This window comes from Fonsecaea nubica, assembly GCF_001646965.1.
Source record: "Fonsecaea nubica strain CBS 269.64 chromosome Unknown Scaff3, whole genome shotgun sequence".
Classification (NCBI taxonomy): domain Eukaryota; kingdom Fungi; phylum Ascomycota; class Eurotiomycetes; order Chaetothyriales; family Herpotrichiellaceae; genus Fonsecaea; species Fonsecaea nubica.
The window spans coordinates 535103-563088 of record NW_019173676.1 but is presented as its reverse complement, the minus strand read 5'-3'; the positions used below and the strand labels follow the sequence as shown (position 1 = coordinate 563088).

At 53.0% G+C, this 27986-nt stretch overlaps 10 protein-coding genes across 10 annotated transcripts; 7 read left to right on the top strand and 3 right to left on the bottom strand.

Annotated features, from left to right (window-relative positions):
• Positions 1-43: 43 nt before the first annotated feature.
• AYO20_00882 (hypothetical protein) lies at positions 44-1927 on the top strand (the record flags this gene model as incomplete). The annotated part of the gene is made up of 5 exons (XM_022639190.1): positions 44-305; positions 464-658; positions 715-1407; positions 1457-1580; positions 1633-1927. 5 exons carry the CDS (start codon positions 44-46, stop codon positions 1925-1927), a joined length of 1569 nt encoding a protein of 522 aa, XP_022504981.1.
• Positions 1928-2907: 980 nt separating this feature from the next.
• AYO20_00881 (hypothetical protein) lies at positions 2908-5280 on the top strand (the record flags this gene model as incomplete). The annotated part of the gene is made up of 4 exons (XM_022639189.1): positions 2908-3189; positions 3254-3431; positions 3509-4633; positions 4691-5280. The coding sequence occupies 4 exons, from the start codon at positions 2908-2910 to the stop codon at positions 5278-5280; spliced, it is 2175 nt and encodes a 724-aa protein (XP_022504980.1).
• Positions 5281-5595: 315 nt separating this feature from the next.
• Positions 5596-8994, top strand: AYO20_00880 (hypothetical protein; the record flags this gene model as incomplete). Its single annotated transcript, XM_022639188.1, has 11 exons — positions 5596-5999; positions 6162-6535; positions 6604-7214; positions 7265-7309; positions 7370-7442; positions 7507-7771; positions 7913-8015; positions 8127-8203; positions 8258-8489; positions 8556-8700; positions 8774-8994. 11 exons carry the CDS (start codon positions 5596-5598, stop codon positions 8992-8994), a joined length of 2550 nt encoding a protein of 849 aa, XP_022504979.1.
• Positions 8995-9693: 699 nt separating this feature from the next.
• Positions 9694-11170, bottom strand: AYO20_00879 (hypothetical protein; the record flags this gene model as incomplete). The annotated part of the gene is made up of 2 exons (XM_022639187.1): positions 9694-10638; positions 10709-11170. The coding sequence occupies 2 exons, from the start codon at positions 11168-11170 to the stop codon at positions 9694-9696; spliced, it is 1407 nt and encodes a 468-aa protein (XP_022504978.1).
• Positions 11171-12470: 1300 nt separating this feature from the next.
• Positions 12471-13018, top strand: AYO20_00878 (hypothetical protein; the record flags this gene model as incomplete). Its single annotated transcript, XM_022639186.1, has 2 exons — positions 12471-12818; positions 12914-13018. The coding sequence occupies 2 exons, from the start codon at positions 12471-12473 to the stop codon at positions 13016-13018; spliced, it is 453 nt and encodes a 150-aa protein (XP_022504977.1).
• Positions 13019-13836: 818 nt separating this feature from the next.
• Positions 13837-14510, top strand: AYO20_00877 (hypothetical protein; the record flags this gene model as incomplete). Its single annotated transcript, XM_022639185.1, has 2 exons — positions 13837-14253; positions 14352-14510. 2 exons carry the CDS (start codon positions 13837-13839, stop codon positions 14508-14510), a joined length of 576 nt encoding a protein of 191 aa, XP_022504976.1.
• A 1093-nt stretch (positions 14511-15603) lies between these two features.
• Positions 15604-18058, bottom strand: AYO20_00876 (hypothetical protein; the record flags this gene model as incomplete). Its single annotated transcript, XM_022639184.1, has 6 exons — positions 15604-15848; positions 16010-16529; positions 16590-17089; positions 17144-17616; positions 17669-17871; positions 17924-18058. The coding sequence occupies 6 exons, from the start codon at positions 18056-18058 to the stop codon at positions 15604-15606; spliced, it is 2076 nt and encodes a 691-aa protein (XP_022504975.1).
• A 4317-nt stretch (positions 18059-22375) lies between these two features.
• AYO20_00875 (hypothetical protein) lies at positions 22376-23097 on the bottom strand (the record flags this gene model as incomplete). Its single annotated transcript, XM_022639183.1, has 3 exons — positions 22376-22637; positions 22692-22776; positions 22833-23097. 3 exons carry the CDS (start codon positions 23095-23097, stop codon positions 22376-22378), a joined length of 612 nt encoding a protein of 203 aa, XP_022504974.1.
• A 1170-nt stretch (positions 23098-24267) lies between these two features.
• Positions 24268-25941, top strand: AYO20_00874 (hypothetical protein; the record flags this gene model as incomplete). Its single annotated transcript, XM_022639182.1, has 1 exon — positions 24268-25941. The coding sequence occupies one exon, from the start codon at positions 24268-24270 to the stop codon at positions 25939-25941; it is 1674 nt and encodes a 557-aa protein (XP_022504973.1).
• Positions 25942-27233: 1292 nt separating this feature from the next.
• AYO20_00873 (hypothetical protein) lies at positions 27234-27871 on the top strand (the record flags this gene model as incomplete). The annotated part of the gene is made up of 2 exons (XM_022639181.1): positions 27234-27595; positions 27658-27871. 2 exons carry the CDS (start codon positions 27234-27236, stop codon positions 27869-27871), a joined length of 576 nt encoding a protein of 191 aa, XP_022504972.1.
• Between the last annotated feature and the right edge of the window lie 115 nt (positions 27872-27986).

The window sequence follows — 27986 nt, the reverse complement described above, 5'->3', positions numbered from 1 at the left end:
AAGTCACTCATATCTTCCGGCATCCGACCACAGTCTCCTCACTATGACGTTGCTTCCTCAGACTGCTGCTGACGTTTACCATTGGGATGGGACAGTCGGGTATGACACTGGGACAATAGGAGGCATTCTAGCAATGAAGTACTGGAGAAACCTCTTTTCGACCGGATATATCAACCCAAAAGATAATTTCCCCGACGTGACAGCCAGCCAGACGTCGGAAATTGTCTCCATATTGTCAGCGGGGACCTTCTTCGGCGCTCTATTCAGTGCCCCAATCGCAGACTTCCTGGGCCGTCGGCTCGCAAGTAAGTCTCTATCTGTTTCACAAGTTAGCAAGACCAGTTGTGCGAGGATTTATGGATTGCCCTGAGATACACCATCGCCGAGAAAACTGTCGAAGGGCTTCCCTGCCTTAATACACTTTCACCATTCTTTAGGGACTCTCCACTAATATGTTCTCAAGTGATTTTCAACACTGGCGTGTTTACGTTTGGCGTCATTCTCCAGACTGCCGCTACCGCCATCCCAATGTTTGTCGCAGGCCGTTTCTTCGCTGGCCTCGGAGTTGGCCTTTTGAGTGCCACAATTCCATTATATCAGTCAGAGACAGCGCCAAAATGGATCAGAGGGGCCATTGTTGGTTGTTATCAGTGGGCCAGTACGTTCCTGTACCCTGATTCCGGTTGCTTGCAACATACTGACAAGGCCTCACAGTCACGATTGGCCTCTTCCTCGCGGCGATTGTCCTCAATGCTACCAAAAACCGCAATGACACTGGGTCTTACCGGATTCCCGTAGCTGTCCAATTTGCATGGGCCATCATCTTGGTAGCTGGCATGCTGATCCTCCCAGAAACGCCACGGTTCTTGATCAAGAAGGGAAACGCTGAAAAGGCGGCTAAGTCTCTGGCTCGTCTCCGCAGACTGCCCGTGGATCACCCTGCTGTCGTCGAGGAACTGACCGAAATCATCGCCAACCATGAGTATGAGATGGCCATTGGCACAGCATCCTACCTTGCCTGCTTCCAGGCCCCGATCAGGAAACGACTATTCACCGGCATGGCTCTCCAGGCTCTTCAACAGCTTACTGGCGTCAACTTCATCTTTTACTATGGCACGACTTACTTTACCAGCGCTGGGATACACAATCCGTTCATCATCTCCGTCATTACCGACGTGGTCAACGTCTGCAGTACTGTTCCTGGTCTGTGGATGGTCGAGCGTTGGGGGAGACGGCCGCTTCTTCTCTTCGGTGCCATTGGCATGTCTGTCTGTCAGCTCATTGTTGCAAGCGTGGGCACCGCCAGACCTGGTGAACCGGCAGCTAGCAATGCCTTGATTGCTTTCGTCTGCATCTACATCTTCTTCTTCGCCTGCTCGTGGGGTCCTTGCGCTTGGGTTGTTACTGGTACGTTCTTCCCTTCGGAAATATTGGGGTCTTACTGACTCTCGTTTAGGCGAAATTTTCCCATTGAAAGCCAGAGCGAAAGGCATATCCATGACCACGGCCTCGAACTGGCTCCTCAATTGGGCTATCGCCTATGCTACACCATACATGGTGAATCCCGGGCCCGGAAATGCGTGAGTGTTCTCAAGGGAGCATGTTAAACGTACTTGTCTGACTTTTGTACAGCAATTTGGGATCCAAGGTCTTCTTCGTCTGGGGCGGATTCTGCTGCATCTGCTGCGCTTTCGTGTACTTCTTCATCTACGAGACGAAGGGCTTGACCCTCGAGCAGGTCGACGAGCTCTACGCAAAGGTCAGCTCCGCTAGGAAGTCGCCCGAATTTGTTCCGACCGTCCGCTTCACCGAGGTTAAGGATATGGGAGCTACAGAGGCCCGCCGGAGCACATTGGCAGATCTTGAGCTGGCTGCGGTCCGCAGAAAGAGCTCAGCAGGCGTCCACGAGGAATATGTCAAGGTGTGAGGCTCGTCTGTTGAACCTGTCTAGCCAGCGTCAGGCTTGACGGTATCCATCACGCCGATAGACAGACAAATACAGAATGGATTTTGTTGGGATTATCATATGAGAACGTGTACATATGAAATGTCATTTTCCAGCCTGTGTCGTCCTGGGGCCAGGTCTTGAGCAAGGAAAGATTTGGCTCGTGTGGGCGTTTGCAAGGCACGATGGTCTTCCGGAGTCCAACAAGGAGGGCGTAAAATAGGTCCGCTTATGGTATTAAATTCGCACTCTGCATGCTCCTTCTTCAAGCCACTCCGCATATTTCAAATAACCCTTGGCGAGAGAGGGATGAGTCGAGAAACGGATCTCCAAAAAATACGAGCAACCATCGCCACCGTCGTATTCCATGCATGGGACTCCTTCATTCAGCATAATGATTCCTCCCCCCGCCCGGAAAAGCGAGTCTCCGCAGCCCATCTTTCATCCGTGCGGCTGCGCAAACGTAGCGCCAGGCCGTGGCAAAGGGGCAACGAGGATGCGCGAGACGGTGGGAGATGCGCGAATAATCAATGACAAGCTTGGTGAGGCTTGGAGAAAGCTTGACAGTCGCTCGCTTACGATTGGGGACAGTGCCACAGTGCCACAGTGCTTATCTCTTCCTGCGATTCGACGGGTAGACAACGAGAGCCCGAGAGCCCAATCCTCCCCCGGACCCACCAGTTGCATGTGCCGATGCGAGTTTGTCGGCTGATCGATATCATTGGGAGAGGTCGCAAGGCGTTGACGTACCCATCACTGCACAGCCTCCAGCGGTCTTACACCCATAAATGCGGAGATGGCTGTATCACGACCCTCCTTCGCTATCACGGACCTGGTCTCAAGACGAAGAAGAAGAGCAACAGTTTTGAGAGCAGAAGAAAGTGCGACACGAATCTGAGCGGGCGTTTGACACCTTTCAATAGACTGCGGTTCTGTACTCGGGCCCTCGTTACGGCGGAACAATGGACGCAGACTTGAAAGATGAACACAAGGAGTGGCATCCTGAGCGAAAAATTCAGGCGCAAGAAGACAAGAGCACAGTAACGGCATCAAGGACGACTCAGATCACTGCGAAAAGCCCATCGCGCGACATCAAGCAAGCGGTTGACGAGGAACTCGTTCATCCTCCAGCCTATGCGCCACCGTCACATCCACCGCCCCAAAGAGCCACCAGCCGGATAACGGCCAAGCGTCCCCATACCAACCCGGTCATTGAGGCTGGCAGAGTTCGTGCGAGAGATGAGGTGAGTCTTCCGCATTCTGGTCTGTCGTTACCATAGCGTAATTACAGGCTAACTATTCCAACAGCAACAAATGCAGAATGCCCTACAAAAGCTCCAGTTCCAGTACCAAATATACAACAGCGAAATCGAACCCGAGCATGAGGCAGACTACTATTGCGGCTGTCCCATCCACATATATCAGAGGATGAAATGGAGTCGCTACGGAGTGCAGGACATGTGGTCGAAGGCAGTCATGTATCCTGGTCAGTATATGTGGTCTTGACGTTTCAAAGTCGCGTTGTGTGAGGTGGGCTGATTCGTTGCTTTGTTGCTCGGATAGGCGAGAAGGCTTACAACGACAACCCTCAGAGCCTGACTGGACTGAGCAGGAACCCTTATCGAATCCGCGTCGTGTCGCCATATGGCTACGCCAACTCTACCTGGGGAATGCAGAGACCTCGGCCAAAGTACCATGCCATGTCCATCCACCAGACGATTGACCTCAACAATCGCCTGAATTCTGAAGCTCAAGCCAGGATTAATGCACTGGAGCCAGCGGTCGACATCTGGAACGATGCTGCCCTAGAAGCCGCAATGTCTCAGTTGAGTGTCATGGCTGCCAATGACAAAAAACGATCCAACAAGGCGGACGACGAGAAAGATTCAGGTGAACTACCACAAAAAGAGGGCTCTTCCTCTACAGATGGGGCCGCGGCAAGGCCAGCCAAGGCCTCGAGGCTCTCGAGTTTCCGACAAGCCATCGGCATCAAATCTTCGAAGGAGAGGGCCACGGCAAAGGTGGAGCAGATGGTGGATCAAGGCCGTAGTCTGCGCGACACGATTCTGGCAGAGGAGGAAGGTAGGTGGCCTGATGAGCAGTGGCGGCATATCGTGGCCGTATACCAAGAAAAGGTGGGCATGACTGGAAAGATCGCTTATCTTCGAGCTCGCCAGCCCATTCAATATCTTCATCTGCTCAGGGCTGGGTACTTTGAGCCTATTCCGGTGGCCTGGGCGAATCAAGCTTCCAATCCGCTCAAGTTCAGTATCGAGGCAGCGGCAGGATGGAGAGGACTTACCCCTTCATGGCGAGGATACGAAGATACGGCCGAGGAACGACTCTACTGGGTCTTGAACCACAGAGAAGGCAGTGTCGGAGCCAGAATGAAGCCAGACTTCATCTCCGAAATGAACATGGCACGAGCCAGAATGGCCACTGCCGTCGAACCTCCACCCGAGTACTACTCGGCCACCGACACCTGTCATGTTCAACATACCTCTGCAGGCTACTCCAAGCAAGTCATGCCGAAACCCTTTGTCGCCTATGATCGACCTGAAGTGCCCACAGATGACACAATGATCCTCTTGGACGTCTCAGGATCAATGGGTTTCGATCCGGTTCGACCAAGATACGACCAGTATCTTATCACTGGCTACACCAAATCCACCCAGCCAAAGAACAAAGGTAGTTTTCCCGAGAGAGACCTCAGATTTCGATAACCATTCTGACTGTGTATACCAGATGTTGCCAAAGCCATCATCCGACGCTTCACCGACGCCATGGCGAACCACGATCACCAGTTCCGTGGCTACGATCTGACCACCTTCTCCGACTCTGCCGAATACATTGGCACCATCAACCACCAGAACCTCGATAGGATGTGGCGCAAGGTCAGAATCGGAGGCGGCACGCGCGTCATGACAGGCTGGCAAAAGGTCAAGGAGCTGCACTTCCAGAAGCACTCCGAGTCTGCCACGCACCACCCAGTGTATGGATGGCAGGCTGGACCAGAGACGCCCATGCTCCGCCTGCTTCTGCTGCTCGACGGTGAAGCCACGGATATGGACGAGTTCGAGCTGGATCTGCTGGGTCTTTCGTGGGCCCACGTCACCATCTTCCTCATCGGCGTGGACGGATGCCCGCATCACCATCGCCACGCCAATGAATTGCAACGTATCAGCGATGTGAATCACCACGTGTCATTTGTCGATGCACAGGGCAATACACCAGAGCGATTTGTGACCCATGAGCTGCTCAAGAGGCATTTGGGCTATGAGATTTCCATGACTGAGTTTGAGCAGATGGAGGAGTTACCACAGTACACAGCATGATTTTCCTAGGGGAGATGCGCCCAGTAGTGATATGACATAGTGATGAACATTAATCTCGTTTAATATCTGGCTACTAAGTTGTACCTCATATATCTTGTTTGGTCAATTTGCACCGATCTTGGCATGTTTGGATTGATGCCCCGCTACCAAGGTATTAGTGAGGCACGTGAGGTTCGAATCCGTTCGGATGGCCTGACAACCTCCCTCCCCCTGCGTCTGTTGCAAGTAGAAGCTGGGGCTGACTACTTCACCTTAGCTCTAGCAATGGTGACCTAGATCATCCTCCCACCCAGAGGATCACAATGGGCGGCAGACATGGATCCAATCTCGATCACTACAGCCTGTATAGGCACGATCGCCGCGGTCGCCCAGCTTTCAGCCCAAGCCCATGGTTTTGCCTCCCGGTTCAAAGACGCCCGCAATGACATGCAAGAGCTGCTTCAAGAGCTTGCCAGTCTCTCAGCGAGTCTCGAGAGTATGCGTGACGATGGCAACATGGCCCAATACCCGGCCTCGTTGCGCCAGAATCTCCTCGACACCCTCCGGAATTGCGACGACGTGACCACCCAAATGAGCGAACTCCTGCGAAAGCTGTCTTCTACCGGACTGTTTGGCCGCTTGAAGTGGTCGCTCTCGAAGCGGGAAAAGCTGATGAATCTCAAGGCCAAGTTGGAGGGGCACAAGTCGGCCATTGCAATCGCCCTGCTCATTGCCTCCATGTCAGTACCTCCTCTCACTTTGGGGATCTTGTGGTATTTTCGTGCCCGTCGGATTTGGAGTAGCTCGGAGAGCGTCCCATCTGTTCTTTGCTCGCTGTAATGTTCTTTGTGTTTGGTCCTCTCATGCTTGCTAAGCTCATTGCTGGCAACTGATCCTGCCAGATTCGTGTCCATGGAAACCAAGGACAACACCCACAAAATCCTCAATGACACAACAGTCATGAGGCGTGAGACTGCGCAGATTACCACGCTTTACCAGTGGATGGGTTCGCTGCAGTTATTCATCCGGGATCTCAGAAGCCGTGGAGATACCGCAGAGGGCAACATGTTCCAAAACATGGTGGACAGCACTACAACCTACACTGCAGCCTTTGTGGATCGTGACCCTCTGGAAAGATTCCGAGCTTCGGACGAGTTTTTTGACGCTCTGGAATATCCTGAAGCTGCCTTGGTTCCAGACCTTCGGACCATGAGGCTTTCGCGAAGCTGCCAGCCGGACTTGGTCATCGCGGTTGATTTTGGCACGACCTGCACAGGTATAAGCCACCTTGTCCTTGCTCGGACATACTGATTCCCGTGACTGTACGGAGCTAATTGAGACCAGGGGTCGGATGGTGGGACACCAAGGGCACTCCTGGCGAGACACTTAACATGCTTCGGAGATGGCCAGGAACTGGGTTTGCATCCGAGGACAAGGTAGAAAGCCGTGTCTGCTTAGATACTTCTTGCGCAGATCCCATCGCTAACTTCAGAAAGGTGCCAACTGCACTCGCTTACCGCAATGGCGAGCTCTTATCCTGGGGATTCCCGGCAATACGCGAGACGGACGACCATGATACTCAAATTTTTGACGCATTCAAAGAATTCCTTGACCCGCGCGTGCTGCGGTCCGCCAGCAGCTTGTGGAAAGGGTCTCGGCGCGTGCCAGAAGACCCTGATCATGCCCGAAAGCTATGTCTAGATTTCTTACGAATGCTCTATGCCCACATCGAAGAGGGCTTTGCAGGGATGGTGCATGGATGGCATCATAAAGAGATTGAATTCATCTTCGCGATACCTTCTGCCTGGGATGTCAACATGATGCAAACGTTCGACGCTCTCGTTGACAAGGCTGGTTTCGGCAGGGCTGGCCCAGGGCACAGCTGCCAATTGGGCATAACTGAGGCGGAAGCAACAGCAATTTCTGCTCTTTCTCACTCCACAGTGCCTTTTGCAGTAAGATCGCTCTACTTCGTCACTATCGAAAGCTCATCTCCATGATTTAGCCCAAAGGTGTCGTTCTCGTTGCTGATTTAGGCGGAATATCAACGGTAGGTGAATTGAAGCTCTCAGCTTGATCGACAACATATTGATGGACTTTTCACCCGTAGAAAATCAGTTTTCTCCAATCGACCGCCGGATCGGGCCAAGGTCTACGATTTCAGGTCCTACATCAAGTTGAAGGTGAGAGCAACTTTTCCTTCCACCCATTCCTGGTGTAGGAAGTGTGACTGATTTCCTTTGGCAGACTACAGCCTTGGTAGCGAAATGATCGACGTTGGGTTTCAACAGCTTGCATTTGAACGGTTGAGATACCTTGAAGCAGAACTAGGACTTTCCCGCGCCTCTATCAAAGATGCCGTGCGAAAGATGACCAGCGGACTGTTCCAGACCTACAAAACTACGTTTGAGACTTCTACAATCATCCTTCTCAGACTGCCAGTACCAGGCCTACCAGCAGGTTTCAATTCGAAAGAAGCCAAAGTGGAAAGGGGATGCCTTATACTGGACAGGTAAGCTAAAAAGCCTTGCCCTTTTTGCCGCAATATTTGTCAGTGGGAAACTCTAAAGGAATGTCTTTGGCATCACATCACACAATAGTAGATAGTGGTTTTCATATTCTTCGAGTCTGCTGACCAGAATTTGTCCCTTAGCAATGAGCTACAACACCTGTTCGATGACCAACTCAACAGGATATTCCAGCTGATAGACGATCAAATAGCCAGAACACTGAAGGTGCTACCTGGATCGCCCATTGTAAGATCGCCGATATAGGCTCCCTATCTCGCTGAGCTGCAGCTCACAATCGTTGAGGGTCACATCGTCCTCTCTGGGGGCCTTGGAAGGTCTCCATATATCATTCACCAGTTCAACAACATTTACCTGCATCTCAAGCAGCATCCATTCATCATGCCGGCAGCGAAAGTCGTCCAAATACCAGACCCGTAAGTTACTGGTGTTGCCGACGCTACTTGGCGCCAGCAACTGATATCTCCTAGACAGCTCGCAGTGGTCAGGGGCCTGCTCATGTCCCGTGCCCACCAGCTTGCTGCGGACCGGCTTGCTGCGGCCAGCCGACCGGTGCTGCGTGCCCGCGTGGCCCGGATATCGTATGGCGTCGTATGCAACCAGCTGTTCAATCCACACATGCACCGGGATCAGGATATATTTAGAGACAAAACCGACCGACGGGTGTACGCACGGGACCAAATCAAATGGCTTGTCGTTGCGGTTCGTTGCGGTTCTCTTTGCCGCGTGTCCATCGACAACCAATTCTTACTGATCGCGAGAGAATAGGGAACATTGCTGGATGATGACAAGAACCTGATCGAGATCCCCATGGTGCATGCGGTCAGCATCATGAAGCCCAGGGAGACATGGTCGCACGCAATCGTCATGGCTCCAATGGGAGGGAACCGTGTCCTGTCGAATTTGCGTCGTTGTATGTCCGATCCATCTGACCCTGCCCTTGACAAAAGCCTCCACGTCCAACAAAGCTACAAGTTACCTGACAGCGAGACCAGCCGAGTTGACGACCGTGACGAATCTGACGTGCAACTTCACCGACGCGCCGGCCAAGGTATTCCGAGAGCCAGAAAGCGCAACGTATTTGGAGGTGCATTATAAGATCGCCGTCATTTTCCAACCCCAACTCGTCATCTTTGAGGTCCGGCTCGGCGGAGAGGCGTATAGTCGCGGAACCCATGAGATTCGATGGACATCTAGTAGAGAGTGAGGTGAGAGAGTAGGGAGGTAGGGTGGGAGGTAAGTAGGTAGAGGTGTCTCACGAGGTCTTGCCTACCTAGCATCTAGCTGGGATCGATGCATCGAGGACTCAGACTTGGACTGGGAGACTCGTCAGGACGAAGCCGTGGTGGGAACAAATCAGATGGAGAGTATGAGTTCTTTACAGGAAGGACATGTGTCTCGGTCAGGGAGGGCCAGTAAATGATCGTGGACTACTCGGCAGAGGACTGAGCAGTACTGATATATGATGATAACTAATAGGTATTTACATGTCTTGTACTCGCTATACGGTACACAGCGTGTCATGTACGGCTAGTAAGTGGTTCATGGTGCAAGGGATCGTGACCAGACAAAGTACTTGATAACCTCTACTATCCTTATGGGACTGTCGATATTCAGAGACCAGAGACACGCGAATGTCTCTTTAGCAATTTATATCGGGTCTACGGGTCTAGAGGATATGATCATTGATCGTTCATTGTGCTCATGTATATGCATACGTAATGCACATTCTCATCATTGAAATCATCACCACTGTATTTCGTTGTTCAATTCATCGGGTCTCGTCTTGTTGTCGGTGACAGTCATGATCCGCCGATCCTTTCTCCTGGGGTTCATTTTGTTTGTTTGGGGTCATGCATGCATACATGTTCGATACTGGGAGGAGACATCATGAAAATTCCGGGTGTTATCCTCTGCTCGTCACGCCCACCTCGCTCGTGGATCCCGATCCCGATCCCGCTCCCGATCCTAATCGAGGGCCGGATCCAAACGCAGACCTCGACGCAGTCGTGGCCGTGGCCGTGCCCCAACACTCCAACAGCCGCGCCGCGACGGCCGGCTCGACGGGCGTGACGTTGCGCGCGACGTGGACCTCCTTGTCGGCGTTCCAGGGGTTGGTCAGACCGCGCACCGCGGCGAAGGGAAGGCTCTGCGCGCACAGCCACTTGATGCGGCAGGGGCTGCTGAAGCGGTCGAGCGTGGCGAGGAAGGACGATGAGGATGATGCGTCGGGATCGCCGTTGGCAGTGGCGGTGGATCGGGATGCCGTATTGTCTGGCGATTCTGTCCGGTTGGAGAGTGCGGTTGCGGTCGATAGAGAGCGCTGATCGTGTCGACCTCCTCCCCACGGCTGTGGCTGCGGCTGCGGCTGAATTTCCGAGAGGGATAGGGACTGTATTGACGAAATTGTCTGCAAATCTTCTTCCGTCGAGACGGCTTCCCTCGGTGCAGTTCTCGGCGGCCATGACGCCTCCCAAATGATCCTCCTTCGTTCGGGTTGGTAGATGATGGAGCCGGACGAGATCGAGGAGGATGGCGACAACGACGACCACGAAGCCGTCGAGGAGCATGTCATCGTCGAGTCAGACGATGCTAGTGACTCCGTCCTCGACCTCGCCGCGGGCTGTGCGTCGCATTCGAATTCGGGCTGGCTCGCCCCGGAGTCGTCCTCGACGTCGAAGCCGTGCGGCGATATTACGTGCACTTCGTCGCCGAATGGGATGAGGTCTTCGTCCTCGACGCGAATCTCGGAGCGCATGACCGCATACCCGAAAAAACAGCCCGAGCCGTTGACGGAGAAGATCAGGTAGACTTTGCTGGCTGTCTGGAGGAGACGAGGAGATTTCGTCAGCTGGTGAGAACCCAAGTACAGAGCCGAAAAAAGGGGATCCAAGTTCCACGGAATGCATGCATCAACGTACCTGAAAGGCATGGTTCAGTCGCTCAACGTGCCGCTTCGGTACATGCCACCGGCCAGTCTCGAGGCTCTGGTACAGGGCATCCAGCGAGAAGCTCTTGAGGATGAAGTACTTCTCCTTGCCCCACGACGACCTGTCCGCCTCGGGGAAATGCGTAAATTCTTCGACCTTGCTGCGCAGAGATTTCGCCCTGTCACAGCAGACCGGACTCGATGAGGTGAGGAGCGCCTTGTTTGTGCTGGTGTTGAGTCCGTAGTTGACCTTGGTCGACCTCCCCCGAAACTCGTGGCGGATGCGGCAGTCCAGACGCCTGCCATCGAAAAGTCGAGAGCCCGCGAGCCTGATGGCCGCGAGCCGCGCGGCCTCGGAGCTGAAATTTACAAACGCATATCTGGCGTCCGGGTTGTACGAGACGCTGAGCAGGTCGCACGGGGCGGGTTCGGAAAAGTAGTCGCGCAGACTCATGATGGTGGTGTTTTGGGGGATGTTGCCGACCCATAACGCGAGGCCGCCCTGATATCTCGAAGGACGGGTACTCGAGGATCGAGGAGGGTTTGAATCGTCGACACCTTGGATCACTGTCGGAGATCCCCAATTCGATCCGATCTGCAGGTCGCAGTTTGGTGATATGGAGTGCAGGCCATTCCTACCTTGTGGACACATACCACAACAATCCATTGTTGGTTGAAAAGGAACAGGTCGCATAACACTCGCAACCACTTAATCTTTCTGGCGATTCTAGGAAATGGGATATTCTCCGCGTTCAATCGCCGTGCTGGCTAGTGCAAATAGTCCTTGTCTGGTCCATCTCACGATAGACATGGAGCGAGGATCTCGTTTTTGAATATCGCACGTCTCTGCATAACGAGGAACCCGACATTTTCTGAGCAGGTATTCTCCCAGCACAGGGGTCCCGTTAAGCATGTTTTGGTTTGTTGACTGTTAGGAAAAGGGAGAAGCCAAGAACTTGCGCCTACGAAATGTGCTCAGCCACTCTCTCTTGCGAAATGGAAATTTGCTCACATCCGTCAAACCCACCGATAATGACAAAGCTTAGGTCCTTCCGGCCACTCTCCTTGGGTGTTGGTGCCGCTTTGTATTGCGCGCTATGCCTCAGCTGCGATGTATTGTCCTACCTCGACACCCATTCGGTGCTTGCCAAGGTACCCAGGGACCAAGGGCCCGGTTGAGCAGATATCCCAATATTGCACAGCTTAAGGGGGAAACCAAAAGTTGCTCACGTTATCCAGGAAGCTTGTTTGGTGAATGGGTTGCTAAATGGTTGGATCAGATCTTATACCGCCGACAGACCGGGTGACTGCTTCTGCCTTTCGAATGCTCCGACGAAGCCATCAACAGTGTACGTTCGTCCACAAGACTCTGACGCACAGCTGGCTGATTGGCCGAAAAGCTTTCTAATGTCGACAATGTCCCTTTTATTGATCCCCCGAGTAATTGGAGAGCTTCCGCCAGAGAACCATGTCTTTCCGCAATCCAGCCCCTGGAAATGAAGCGCTCACAAGCACTGGCTTCACCGACGCGTATAGACACATTTTGCGTCTAGGAGGAGGTTGGGGGAATGTAAGGTGAGGACGGCACGGCCGACCCGTTATTCGCTGTTTGGCGCAGATTTCCCTAGTTCTAATCATCTTGCCGTTGGTGCAGCGGTCCGGGCATATTGTAGGTGTCTTTTCCCCAAGAGGATAACACCCCTTTTCCGAATTCGATCGGTAGGATGTCTATCTAACCCGCGTGGTGTTTCAGCATGGCACGGGTCATCGTCTCTGGGACCTTGGGCTCCATTTTCGTGGGCATGAGCGGCGCCTCAATAGGCGCCATGATCTTTGATACCGCCACGATCCCTTTTGTGGTGTCTGCCTGTGCTGGCTTCATTCTCGGCGCCGTGGGCTTCTACCGCGATGCCGTGCGGAAGTCGCAGCGGGCACTGGATCGATTTCCGCAATTGCTCCAGCTGCATCTGGACTCCAACTTCCCACACCGTGGCTTTGACACTTGGGACGCTTCGCGATTTCGGAGCCGTGTCTTTGGGGGAAGCTGGGTGTTGCAAAGCATGCTGGTTGCTAGCTGGATGACGGCAACAGGCGCAATTGAGGTGAGGTCGCCACATCCATCCACCAAATCAGGGTCCCTCGGGGCAGGGGGTCTCATATGTGATTGTTTTGGGGATATGGCTGACCGAGTTTTCAGCGCATTTACGAAGCCGAAGAGGAACGCATCCTCCTTCCTTTTGCCACTGCAGCACAGAATGTGAACGGTGATGGGAAGGGTGATGGTGATGAGGGAGGACATTAAGCCCTAAATAACATATCGATGCTGCAGTTAAGACAGTCCAAGCGAAGTTCTTGCTCGGTTCTCTCACATCAGCCCATGTTGATAGAGTCGGAATGACCAAACAGGCTGAGTGTCGAGAATGATAGACACGACATGTCAATGCTTGACCAACCAAGGTTCTGAGACATGGACGTCGATACCGTACTTGCTCTTGTATATCTCCAGGAATGACTTTCTCACACACCCCTACAGTACCTGCGCTGCGCAACCTGAGATACTTGTTGATCACCCAAGGGCATCTTTAACCGATAGCATGTGATCGGCTCGACTAGCCTCTGCTGCCAGGGCTCATTCACTACGTCATTCCCCAGATAAGCATCTCTTGGCGTCATTTGGTTCCAGTCGCTGCCGGCGCCGCGAATGTTTTACCCCAGACGAAGCCAGTCAAAGGCGGGGGAGGAACAGCAGGTCAAAGGAAAAGACCTGAACTATTGGACTACTGGCTAGACTCGTACGAGCAATGCCGCCCTTGCCCACCTCTCACATGTCACGGATGCTCGTCAGGGAAGGAAGTTACTCTGCTCGTGGACAGCGAGGAGGGGGATGGCCCTCCCCCTCGTACCACTTCCAGCTGGCAGCTCTTTGTAATCTCCCAATCACCTCTGGCCAGCAGCTGCTGCCTCTGCCTCTTGCTTGAACTCTTCTCGATATATCTCTACCTATCACTTATCTTTGTTTTCCAAGTACCTTTTTCTCCAAACACTACCTCACGTATCCAGGCTCTTTCCCTTGGATATTGTTACATCACTCACGTACGCTCATCTAGGCATCAGACGACCATGTCCTCATCTTCGTCCTCGTCCTGGCAAGACCGCCGCTTCATGTTCCCTGCGGGCCGTGAAGTCCACGAAAGCACCGCCCGTCGCCTGTCGGGCTCCTCCGGCAGCGACAAGACCGCCGACTCACCCATCCTGACCAATGCCACCCCTGCCGCCGCCGCCGCAGCCGCCGCTGCCGGGGCCACACCAGCTCTTCCCGACTACCCGGTCGTAGAGAGGAAGGTGTTGTCCAACCCCGACGCGTGGGGCGGCGACCGACGATTCATGGGTATGGCGGGGAAAGAGGTGCACGAACCCTCGAGGAGGTTGAGCGGGTCGAGTGCGGCCAAGCCGGCAGACGTTCTGCCCAAAGCCAGCTCGCCCCCTGCGACGAGCTCTGGGGGAGGCATTGCAGCGGCCATTGCCGGACGGAGACGGGTATGTATTGTCACAAGTCTGCAACATGCTCTCACACGCACCTGTTGGACCTCACTCTTCATCACTCGCGTAAAACCACGCTGACTGAAAGCTACTAGTCCTCTGCTTCCAACCAGGGTGGTATCTTCTCCGGCCTCATGGCAAACCGAGACGTTCACGCCGACCGACGACAGAGCTGGGAAGACATGAAGAAGCCAGAAGGTTTCAGCGGGTTCTTGTCTGGACTGGTCAACACGAAGCCCGCCGACAAGAAGTAAACACTGGAAATACTGGAACAGAAATGAGTTGTTGCTAGTGTGAGAGAAGAAAGAGACAGATTGACAGGTCACAAATGTTTGCCGCACAGTGCATGTCCCGTCGTGAGCGGGTGTCTGAAAGGGTCTGGGTTGGGAGTAGTGCCCGTGTGATGGCAATGCAATTTGAACACGACAACGATGGTCTCGCAAGGATAGCTCAAGGTGGGTAGGAGGGGATACCCAGGCACAGTTTGGATGTTGTCAGAGCCTACGAGTGATGTCTACCAGGAAATGTAACGCGTGCATATGTAGCACGCTCTATCCGTACCAGCATGGAAAATGGCCAGGATTGATTCACCGACGACACGCAAACAGACACAAAAAGAGTTGAGTTGTATTACTATTGACTATGGCTTTGACTTTGAAAATGACAATGAGCAACGCATACAACGCATGCAACGCATATCGTCAAAGTTAACAAGTTGACGAGTCAATACCACTTTGACCAGGGCTTCATCATTATGATATGATATAACTATGAGATATATGAGAAGAGGCCATGTATGTAGGTATGTGTGCATGTACTTAGGTATCTCGAGTTTCGTCCCTTCTAGAGGTCTCTGTTCTGTTGGTTCTATTTCTCCTTGGCCCCTCCGACACCTTCCTCGACGAGGCTCTCCCTCTACCAGTCTACCAGTCTACCAGTTTACCTAGGACGTAGAACGTAGGACCTAGGAAGACCTTGTCTTCTTAGGTGGTGCTAGGTACCTGGTATCTGGGTATCCTAGATATCTATCCAAGCAGTAGCAGTAGCAGTAGCAGTAGCAGCGGTAGAAGCAGAAGATAAAGAGCAAAAACATTTTTCTGAGAACCAATTTCCTCGCTCTACCTGTCTGGGGTATCTATCTACGCAGCACAAGAATAAACCGAGTTTCTGGGGAACTCTCGCTGCCTCCATCCCTCCCCTTCGCTAAACCCTAGATCCTAGTCTTGACACTTCCTCAAGACCATTCTTGTATCTTGTATCTTGCATTCCTGCCCCCAGTGCTCAGAGCCACCACACACTGCACGAAACCTGTGACCTGTGCATTGATGGCATTGACGCAGAAACCGCTCAATCGGTCTTAACCACGACCTTCTCCGCGCCATCGTGGGGGGTCTGTTGTCCGCTGGTCTCCTCGTCCTCGCCTTCGACAACCTCGGCGGGGCGGCCGTGGAGAGCAGATCCCCTCTTGCCCGCGACGTCGAGGAAGATGGATTTGACAGTATGGGCCATGGTTTTGCGGCCTTGCCAGAGCGGGAAAAGGCCGACGCAGAAGCTGGAGCAGAAGAGCCAGAGGATGCCGACGACGACCCAGCCTATCGTAATGGAAAAGAGGGTGTTAGTGGGGTGAAATAGGGACAGAAGAGAAAAAATGACAGGAAGGAAGAAAGGGAAGAGGCGAGGAAGGGTTCAAGAGATGGAGGTTTCTTTGCGGAGAGCCAAACTGTGAAACAAGGTGCAGCGACAGGAAACTCACCGGTAAAGAATTTCTTGGAAAAGATATATCCCGTCCCGTACATGGGCATGGGCCACAGCACCAATAGGGCAATGGTCATGAACCCGGTCAAACTCCTTGAGATGATGGCCGCTTTGTTCAGCTTGGTCTGCTCGGCGGCTTCGTGCTCGGCTGTTCGCGCGGCAATCTCGCGTTGCATCTCGGCGTCGACGCTGGCGCGGCGGAGGATGTCCGAGTCGTCGCCCTTGCGGATCGCCTTCATCGACTCCCAGTTGTAGTTCTGTCGGCCAAAGACGAAAGTGAGGATGGGGACAAAGACGAGCGGGCTGAGCAACGCCGTGACGTTGCCCGCCAACATGGGGTTGTTGGAGCCCGTGCAGTCGACGTTGAGCACACCGCACTCCCTCTTGGCCGTGACCAGCCAGGCGATCAAGGCGCACGCGAAGCCTAGCACGGGGGCGCCCGCGGCGGCTTGCCAGTTTTGGTCCTTCCACATCAGTGCCAGCGTGGCGGGAATGACTGCACTGCTAATGATACAGCCCTTCACAAAGCAGATGTAGTTAGCAACATATCACTCGTGCTGGCCCATAGGAAGACTTACCATGAGCAGATAGAGGTACCCCATGCTGACGCCGGCATAGAACAGTCCGGTCGAAAACGATGCCAGACAAATGGCGTAAACGACACAGGCAGCGTGAGACATTCGGATCAAGAACTTGCCCGAGGCCTTGGGGTTGATGTATGTCTGGTAGATGTCGTAGGTCCAGATCGACGAGACGGCAATCAGCTCGGCAGACGAGGCTGAGGTGACGGCCATGAAAACTAGGAGAAGAGTAGCGGCTGCCCCACCTTTTCCGAGGAGGGCAACGGCAGCATAGGGGAGGACCAGCCCTGCACTGACATCGGCGTGGGACATGCGGTTCGGGTAGGTTGGGAAGACGGGGTTGTTCTCGAGGGCGAGAGCAGCAAGACCCATGGTCGTGGCACAAAGCCAGGGGATGGCAAACCACGACAAGCCACCCATGACATATCCGGGCAATGCGTCGACAGGCGAAGCGGCAATGGCTTTGTTGTAATAGCCGTTGTCCAAGAACACAGTCCCTGGAGGGAGTTAGCAGAAGGACTTGACCAGGCGGGACACTATGTTAGGCGTACCAAAGTTGCCGACAATGTTGATGACAAAAAAGATAGCGCCTTCTTGACTTCGCATCGTCAGATAGCTGCCATCTTTATTTCCATCCACGGGATGTCGTTTCGCCGCGTCCACAAGGAGTTCCCAGACCTTGCCCGGTGAGCCTGCCACCTCATTGGTGGCATAGGCGCTGAATGCAAAGACAAATATAATGACAAGAATGATAATCGTGTGCACGTAATCCGTCAAGAAGGTCGCTTTGATCCCGCCAAACATGGTATATAGAACGACACCAATTGGGAGGAGGAAACAGGCTGCGGCCGTGGGTACTCCACAAAGAGAGCTGGCCACAGCACTGCCACCAGTCAAGAGCATCGCGGTAACAAGGATGTTTGTCATGAGGCCGAAGATCAGGAAGACAACGTGTGTCACAACGCCATAGCGGGCTTTGATCACTTCGAGAAATGTGTGGGCATTGGGTGCACGTCTCTTCAATCTTGTATGGACAGTTAGTAAGAAGTTGTGGTTTAGTCATGAGCAGCACTTACTCAATGGCCAAGGTCGCAAACAGCAAGATCTGGACAGTGGCTCCGGACGCGTACCAGAATGGGCCGGAGACACCGTACGAATAAGCCACACCCGAAGACTGAAGCAAGGTCGCCGCCCAAGTCCAGCTGGACACGACGGCTGCGGCTACGAGACCAGACTTGACAGTTCTCCCCGCGGTTGAGAACTCTTCAGAGGTTTGTACCTGAAGGGTGTTAGCTATGTATTGTATTGGTTGGGGACCGGGCGGTACTGACTTCTCCGTGATACCTTTTCAATGCCCATGTCGTGCCAATCATGCCCAGCGCAAAGGCAAACCCGAGACCTAGGATGATGCCATATCCAAATCCTTTTGAGAGAGGAACAACAGCTGCTCCTGCGGTATCTGACATCTTGAGTCTCAGATGCCTGCCTTGGCCCTTGTGACACTAGTTGCCGCAATTTCCTCAAAGAAGTCCGAGGGACGCAGACGGAAGGGAGGCTGGCTATGGTTGGTAGCCCATGAGTGGGCTTTCCTCACTTTATGTATTTCTAGGTTCACCGTCTGGCAAACGTCAAGACGAAGCCGGCGCGCAGCAAAAGAAAGTCTGGGCTCGTGGGAGAGAACTCCATCTTGCGCATGGCTCGTGAGCACGCGATGGCTGGCGCTGAAAAATTTTCCCTGCTCTTCGCTGGCCCGATAACGGCACGAGGGGACGCGAGCGACATGACATGGTATCTGTGATCATCTGTGCGACCAAACAAGAAGCTGGGGAATTTGGTTTGGCGTGGAGTGTTCGTGGAGTGGTGGTAGAGTTGGCCTGCATATCGACGCCAAGGGCGGGCCGTAATTGCCAATCCCTGTTGGCTCACTGGAAACACTGATAAGCACGACATGGGATGGAATGGAGACATGCAATGGAGTGGAGAGTAGATCATCCGTGGTCCGTGAGAAGGTAAGGCTTGTTGGGAGAAGTTGACAAGGCCGATTGAAAAATAGAAAGTCCATCTTATCAAGCCAACCAGCCACGCAGCCTTGGTGATTGGCTAAGCTCGTCCACAATCGGATATCGCCTCCTAGATCTTCCTTCCTTGGCGACTCAAATCAGGTTGGCAGGTTTGAAGAGACGAGTTGACCCCTAACAGTGTGAGCCTAGCTAGCATCTTAAGTAGAGGACAACGATAATGGGCGGAAAGGCCTCCCTCTTCGAGACAAAGACGCAGGCTCAAGAGGGACTAAGTTAAAGCGAGGCCGCCCGTTCATGCTATCGATGCCGCTAAGCGCCCTCAATTGGTAATTCATCATACTCTATCAGCCTCTGCTTCTCTTCTCTATCATACGGTCCGCGGTTGAAAGCTCGTCTTAGTGGCCACTATGTCCATCCTCGGCATGTACACATGATTCAATGAGATGAGCAAGTGAGATTGGCGTGAGCATAGTCCAAGGCATCCAGATAACCCACCAACTGGACCACAGCGGCGCATACCACCAGGACGTGGAAGATCGAGTGGGAGCCCCATAGGTCGAAATTACCAGGATATCGGCTTTCGGGAAACCTGGTCTTAGAAAACCATATGTGTCAGCTTCATTTCTTCTCTCTTGTGTGCGAAAATGGGAGACTTACTGCGTAAAATAAAGTCCCTGATAGGAGGCAGCCTGCTTTTGCTAAAGTGTAAGGGAAAGCTTTTCTCATCATCTGCGACATGCCGAATACACTGAGTCCATGGACCAAGGGCGCAATACCGCACAAGCCAGTCGCCACAAACATCAACGCTCGGAAGAGGCGATATTTCGAGCCCTGGTACTTGGGATGCATTGTCATGAAGATGGTCAATGTCCCGAAAAATCCAATCTATCGAACCAGAAAAAATGAGTATTAGACTCAAGTATCAGGTTGAAGACGAGGAAAAACAAAACGTGTGCAAATGGAATTGAACTAACCATGGCCCAGTAGATATTGCGTGGCCAAGCTTCACACCAGAAGACCATGTATATTCCCAAGACAAGGTCTCCCAGTATGAATATTGCTACACCTAGCATGTCCAGTCGCAGGCAGAGATGTTCCATGTGTTGGGAGTGGTTCATCAAGGTGTGGTACGTCGCCGACAACGATAGGCACGTGACGCCTGCCAACATGAAGATGGAGAAAGCGACCAAGTCGACGCCAGTGACCCCGGAGTATCTGCTGCCAAGGTACTGCTGAATATACCACTCGCCGAGCAGGAAGGACACGGCCGGGATGAGGTGGGAATAGATGTTGACCGACTCATTGTGGATGTACGACCAGCTGCAGAACGATGCGTGAACCGAGCCTGAAATAGGCCGATAGCCATGGAGAATCCACGGGTTAGATTCACGTCTGTACCATTCCGGCATTTCTTCGAACGAGAGAAGAATTGGACGTCCTGCCTTACCCGCCGTGGATGTGACTTTGCTGACGGATGTCATCCTCGTCTTTTTTGGCGCCTCTGCTGGCTGCAGGCGCGGAACTCGAAGACGAGGAGCGGGTGCCATTTTCTGTCGTGCATGATGGTAAGGCAACGTGGGAAGGTCGGATTGTGAGAATCAGTGAGAATGTAGGATGAAGTGAAAGAAGTTTCCATCTTGCTTTGTTACTCGGCGAGTCATGGAATGGCGGCGATGAGCACAGGCCAGCATCATCACCCTGCGCTGAGGTGAATCCAGAGTGAGCTGTGAACAGATTTCACATACCTTGAGGGCTCAATGGAATGCGGTACAGATTACTTACAGCCTTCCATTAGCATTAGCCATTGTCAGAGGTCGCATAGAAAGATTGAATCCCCAAGACCTGCGCCTGACATGATTGGAAATGATTGGTGGTCCAGGGAGAAGATTTACAGTCCATACTATGTTGGTCGATCGCGTCTTGAAGTCCTTTTCGACACTATCAAACACTGCTGTGTCTCCCGTAGAGATCCTTGTGTCGGTCGGATCAATGATGCCGTGCGGATCTCTAGCCTCAAGCCACAGAGAAGTGCTTCTCCCCAGGCTCTCTCTGGGGCCAGCTGACCTACTCGTACCTTTTGCGATTGGTCACACTTTTCCCGTTGCAGGGCGATATCAGGCGTTATGCGATTGGCGAATCTTCATGTTACATATTAGCTTGTACGAGTGCAAGGTGCCTCCTGGTCGCAGTAGCGTGTTACAGACAAAGGCTCGTTCTTGACCCCGAGGCTGAAATGATAAGAACGAATATAGAGACACATACTTTCTTCCCTCTAGAACTCCTTCGAGGCAAGCTGCCCGCAATATGTTCTAGAACGATACGTGTCCTAGCGAGTCTCGCTCGCTTCCTCTTGATAAGATCCCTGCACCAATCTTCCAGGCTATGCACAATCACGGGTGTATGGCCAGTAGATGAGATTTATTTGAACCAGGGTCTACTTAGACCAGCCGAATATTGAGAACAAAGGTCAGGTGCAGCAGGTAAGTTTATGCTGGATGTGCTTCGGTGCTCTAGAGGCTCGCTGCCCATGGGCTGGATGGGGTGGGGTGTACTTGGGTGCAACAAAAGAGCAGGCCTCGGTGAGTAGTAACGAAAGGTGCATGGGATCTTTCCGAGTAAGCACGCTGAACAAGCGAAAACTGGTCACCTGCGCTAGAGTCTGCTGCAGGATAGTAGAGATAGGAGCCATTCGTTGCTTCGTCGTCGGGGTCTAGATCTAGTGAAGTCAATGCTCTCTCAGGACCTATTTCTGATTGTTTGACCCTCGCGGACTGCGGATGATGCGTCTCTCCAACTCATTCCCTCCAGCGCAGGCGAAAATGTTGCCACGACGGCATGCACCCCTTCCTCTGCCACACGTTTCTTGACCGACTTCGGGGAGCGCAAGGGCTGCAGGCGTGAACGAAGCGACGAAAGAGTTCGCATTGCGAGGGTGCGGGCTGACTGCGCTCGGGAACGAAGCGAGGTGCCTCGTGTGGGATGTAAATGTCGTGCCATATCCCGCCTTCAACACAACCCCGAGCCGTCTTGCGAGTTACAACAAGATATCAAGAGGGCAGGTACGGTGCGGGCAATCGAGTTCGATTCCGAATAGCCCTCTTCTTCTCCAGGACTTCTCGTCAGAGACGCCAGGTTTATATGTTTGGAGGAATGAATCGGGCGAAAAAAGTACCATCTGTCTTCCACAAATTCTGGCGGCAAAGCAGATCAACCTTGATCAAGCGTGAGAAGGAAATGAAATCGGTGCTGGCCCTTCTCTTGCTTCCGTGGATAGTCCCGTCCGGCACAAGGGTTGCGATATGTTGCGATGATGATAGATCTAAGGCACGCTTTACCAAGCATTTGCCCAATCAGAGACCGCCTGAAGAATATGAGTGGAATTGACGAGCGAGATAGAACGCAAGACTTGGATTGAGAACAGGTTGTAGTGCAGGTGATGACTCTAGCTTGCTTCGTAGGCCAGTATCTCGCGATTCACAATGACATTTGGTGAACATCCGATCCATTGTTGCTGTGTGGTAGTAGAATCTGCCAAACATGTTCTGCAGACCGAGACTGCCAGACAGATTGACGCTGAAGGGATATACAGCCTTTTGCCAATCACTAGTCATTCAACCACAACAGAGATACCAAAACAAGCTCAAGCAGAGTATTGACCTAAAAGTATGTATTGACCTGTCTTTTCGTGTGACAAACTCCTAAGATTACAATGCACAGCCATCAAACAAGTGTTTGGCAGTCGGTCCTTTTGGGAACTTTCTCTTAATGTTCGTGATGTGGCTCGCCGTGGTATCCGACCAGCTTCCATCTTCCAATCATTTCACCAACGGTAAAGAAACCCAACACCTGAGCCAAGACAATTCCACCGGCGGTCAGTTGGCTGCGGTTTGCAGTGCGAATGGTGTTCAGGGCAGCGTCCGGATTGAGGGTTTTGAAAACAGAGCTCGCGCTTGACGTGATGGACGTAGGGTTCCGGAAGACATTAATCAGAGGTTGGAAATAGGATTGAAATTGAGCCACAGAGCTGAAAACAACGGGTCAGAAGCTGTAGATGATATCGATTCCCAATCAGACTTACGGAGGAGCCATCTGTTGATTCTTGAAGACGATCCGTGCGACCTCCCATCCGACACGAGAGTAGTAGATCGTGGGTGGTATTAACGCTGCAACCAAGTTAACGGGTGCCCCGATATTTCCTAGAGAGGATTTTGTGGCATACATTCGACAAAGGCAATAACTCTTCCTGTTCTCCCACCAACTCTGCTGAGAGCGCTGTACGCAGAGGAACCGACTTTGGAAATTGCAGAGCCAGCGGAGCTCGAAACACGGCTCAAGCCTTCTGAAGCCTTTGACACAGCCTGCTTTGAGCTTTCTTGCGCCTTCGCGGCGGCTTCTGAGGTGGTGGAAGCTTGTCTGAAATTGTTTCGTCGCAGGAGGGATCTGGACTGCCGGAGAAGGGCGCGAGAGGTGGGAACGGCCGACATGGCTACTAGAGCTCCTGATGGAGCTTCAAGAGTGAAGAGAAGGGTTTGGGTGAGAACGGCGGCGCACCCTCTCAAGCAGTGGTGATTGTGTTGAGTTGTGGTGGTCAAACGGAACTGAGAGTGAAAAAAGAGCCAGAGCTGTTCGGAGGCCAAAATCCCAATTCAATGGACCGGAAAATTTCGGACAATGCGAGCTGGTGATTGGTCCGACGGGCCGCCTGGTACCTGGCCGGAAAAACTCTCCTCTATCAACTGAATCGTATATACATTTTACCATGGGAGTAATGTGAAAAGGCCATTGTCGACCGGGTTAGATTCAAGTTGTGAACATCCAGTATATCACAGTCTAACCAATAGCTGTGTACTGTTATCATCCATCTGGTCGAAATGATCATAAAGGCTCTGCCTGAGACATGGACCTTGTCACTCACAATCCTTACCTCCCATTCCCCACAAGCCTCACTTTATGCCTCCAGATTTGAACCCAGATCTAGCACAAGAGTCCTGCCCAATTCTCCATATTGACTACCCAGCCTCATTTTTGATGCATGCCCTCTCGTCATACCCTCACAGTCCCGCCCCCCTTAGCAAACAATTCCCGACATTTTGGATCTCCTGCTAAACCTGAAACAGGCTGCTTGGGCCCCAAGTCCACCCAGCCGAGTTCCCCGGGAACCAATGTGCCTTGAGCCCCGAGCCCCTGCAGCAGATCGCAAAAGTTCGTCCATCATGAACTTGTAATGTGACAATTCTTTCTTCTTGCAGAACACCTCTTCAAACCATGCTCATCATGTAGACAACGGCCGTCACAGAAGACATTCTCCATTTTGCAATAGGATCTGAGAGGTTTGTTGGTTGGCGTTCTGGTATTCATGCCTGTGTGGTGGCTTCTTTGTCCTTTTTCTGTCGGGCGCTTCTCAGCTTGTGAGATGGCGTAGGATTGAACACGGGTAACTGCTTGTCGCCGTGTGTGCTAGGTCATCACTGTTGATCCTCTTCCATTGAGTTGCCATCAGACTCTTCTCGCATTCACCTCAAGTCTTACTTGGTTGGATCTCAGTCAACGCAGTCGCTGCTGTCCGCAAAAATAGAAAATCCGAACGCCGGTCGCTCAACCTGCCAACCTGAACAGGCCAACGACAACATCAAAGGCGACGACGAGCTCACATCATGGTGGGTAAACATCGGCAAGCCTCGTCTCAACCGCCTCAACCTCCTGCACCTCCTCCACCGAATCTTCCACGGCGATCGCTGAAGCAGGGTCTCAAAGACGTCTTTCTCCGAACTCTACGGAAATCACCCGAACCACCAGCTGGTACACCCACTCTCGGTTCTGGTATATTGCGTCGGGCAGAGTCATCGGCGTCCTTTTTCCCGTCGACGACCACATTCTCCTCACTCGAACCTCCCGGGAGTCGACCTAGCCTGGAAGAATTCACCGTTTCGCACACCATTCCAAATCGATTTGACTCCACCATCCATGTGTCGCCTCGCAGACGGCATGGACGACAGTCACTACTTCCAGCCACGAGCCTCAGCCAGTTCAACCTCCATAAATCTTACCTCCAGCCACTCACGGGACCCCAACGAACTGTCCACGAGGCCATGTCGCCCTCGTTGCTATCGGTCACGAGTCGGCAGGCGAGTCTGGCCAGTTTCTCTACCCTGTCAACTGTTTCCAGCGCCTCCACTTTGAGAATCCAGGAGTCGCGTGAGTCGATTGCCCCGTCACAAGCGGGTGCGGCTTCACATAGGAACCCTCCAGCACCGGCAGCCAGAGCTCGAACCAAGCATGTCTCATGGCTGCACTCACCTACTACAAGTTCTGTCTCCGTGGCGGACTCGGGAAACCACACCGACGACCCAACCGGCCTCAGATTGGTAGAGCACTTCAAATCATTTTGCATCCTCGACACCGCGGTGACTGGACTTCCCGTTGTCGCCACATCCAAAGAACTTCGCTACATCTTCGACGTGGGCGAACACTTCTTCCTGAACAATTGTGAATGCGAAGGTGCTTCAATGGACATCGTAACCGGTCAAGATGCAGCAGGGGACCCAGTCACTCATCTTGTATTGTTCACACCTCTAATCATTCCCAGCAGTGGCCGCAGCCGTTTCATGCTAGCTTGCCTGATTGATGTCACGCAATTCATTAATGACACGGCGTCACTTCCCGAACTCGACCATGAGCTCGAAACGTCCACAATAGACAGTGGAGTGCAGACACCATTACAAGATCGGAGAGACCTGGGTTGGATCGGGCGCAGCTACAAACTCTCTGCCGAAGATCTCCTTGGTGGTTGCATGTTAGCCAGCGACCGGGATACGGCGGCCAGACCACCCAAGCACGACGAGATGTCGGAGGATATTTGGCTGAATTTAGCGAATGAGGAAAGGAGCAGAAGATCGTCGCCCAGAAACACATCCAGCTCGAAGCCGAAGATGAGCCCGGTTGCAAGGTCGAATGCATCTCACACTTCGACGACCAGCAGCACCGTGGACGACGTGTTGGGCGAGTTTATGAGCGACTTGCAGGAGCTCTATTCGGACTTCTTCCTTTTAGGCAAATCTCCGCTTGATGACACCTGTTTTGAGATCTGCAACGTTTCACCTCTGCTCTATTCCTCCAAAGAATACATCAACGGACACCTTTCTCAGACCAACGCACATCAAATGGCTGAATTGAGCGCATCTCTGGGCCGGGAGACGCCATTCAGCATACACGTAAAATGGGGCCCACAGGGACTGGACAAACGGATGTATTGTAGTCCAATGTACACGGCAAATTCCATCACGTGGATTTGCTTCCTGGTGAATTACCAGTTGCCAATGATATGGTGACGGCAGCATCTATCTGTTCTCGAGCCGAGAGCGCGCCGAGATTGCGTGTAGACCTTGGCTTGCCCTACGGCGATGGCACCACAGACACAGTTACAACGAGGTGGCAATTTGACGATAAAACAAACACGGCTCCAGCGCCTTTTGTTGCCACCGATGACTTTGCCGCAGCAAGGAATATCCTGCAGGGACCAGTTAGACGGAACCGTTATCGACAACCGAGAGCAAAAGATAGCGACAGCAGGGAAATGATTTTCAGCTGATCACCTTACAAGGGTCGAGAATGAACGATGACGGCACAACGTCGCAACCCGGACCACAGGCACCACAGGCACCACAAGGCACCTCCAGGCAAGGTGAAGGATCTGCTTAGGCGGAGTCTTGGGCAACACTCCCCCTTGTGGCATGCCGACGCCTAGTTGGGGCTTTTTGGCCCGTCTGGGCGTTTCTAGCGGGCACTCGGCAAAGCAAAATCACAGAATGGCAAAATGGACCAGGGGCCAGGGCCGAGCGGACAAACTCGTATTTGGAGTCGCAGACGAGGTGACAAGGCACGCCTCTTCCTGTCATGAAGCGGGTTGGTGGGCCCCCATTGATGCATTCAGACCACACCAGGTCTAAGACTTGCCGCACACGGAAACGTGCCATCCGATCGCCCCTTCGATTAGGCGTATTAGGCGGAGGGGCACCAAAGAGGCCACCAAAGAGGCACGCAACGTTGGGTCGATTGAAGCTTCGGTCCTTTTTTCGCTCAAGGCACGATGGCACCCACGAGTTTTAGCGAACAAATCCACTCCAAGGTGGCTCTCAAGGGGGACCCTTGGATTTTCACCACCTCGATCCACCCTGTGGTTACCCCAGTCCAGAGCGCATATCCGATTTGCGACCAACATCTCCCCTCAGTCCGGCATCGCGGCGGAGGGCAATACCTCAGTCTCACGCAGTGCCACTACCTTAAAAGCCTCGGATGGAAAAGGCAAAGTTTTGGAGTCCTCATGCTCGACATTTAAGACTTACCCCACGGTTCACTTGATTCCGTTGCGGCTTCTTCTGGACAGAGTTTATTGGGACGAGAGACGAGGGACCTGAAGCCTAAAGCCCGCCGAGCGGCGAAATCCACCTCAGTCACACCAGACACTATCATACAAGTACATTGACCACCTTCGCCCGGCCGCCGTCACTGCTCTCTGCGATCTTGGGAGAGCAATTCCATTCTCTTGTTGCTCACAAATCCGTTGCCGTTGCGGTGATCGATATCGTACCTGCGCCGTCTATATCCTCAATATCAGTCCAACATGTTTAACGAGAACTTTTCCTTCGGATCGTCCCCGCACCCAGGCTCGCTCGCCTTCAACATTGAAGAGTGTACATCGGCAGAGATCTCACCTTTTACCTCGCGATGTTCATCACCGCATTCCTCACAAGGGCCTGCCCCTCGCCGAGACTCTCGCTTTGACGCCTATAGATCAGCGCCTCGCCATCCCTCTATCACCTCGTTAACAGCCCAGCTGCAGTCCCACGCGCTGACCGATACCGAGATGCATTCTCCCTCACCACCCCCCAGTGATATCGCTTCGCCCTCGGACTTTACGACGCTGGATGATGAAGGATACTGTGAAGGGCCAGATACACCCGCTACGACGGTGTCGGAATTGTCGTACGAATCTACTGAAGTCGACCCGACACTGTGGGATCTTTCAATGTCAGACACGATGGTAGCTACATCCTCACCTCGGCCCTCGTTGTCTCTCGAAGCACAGGCATTATCATCATATACGATGCGTCGACGGCAGCGGCAGGCACTGGTGCGACTACAATGCCTGGCGACCCGGGCACCGGACCTGGCCATGCTTATCGAAGAATGCCACCCGTCTTCGTTGCCGCTGGAGACGGCGGTCCTCAAGGCGTACAGTTCCTCGAAAGGACGGAGTGATTCGTTATGCGGCGTTTCTGGGCTGGGGTTGTGCGGAACGGGAACGAGCTCGGGACGGATAGAGAAGGAAAGGAGTGGCTCTGTGGCTGCGGTGAGGAAGTCACCGAGGATGAGG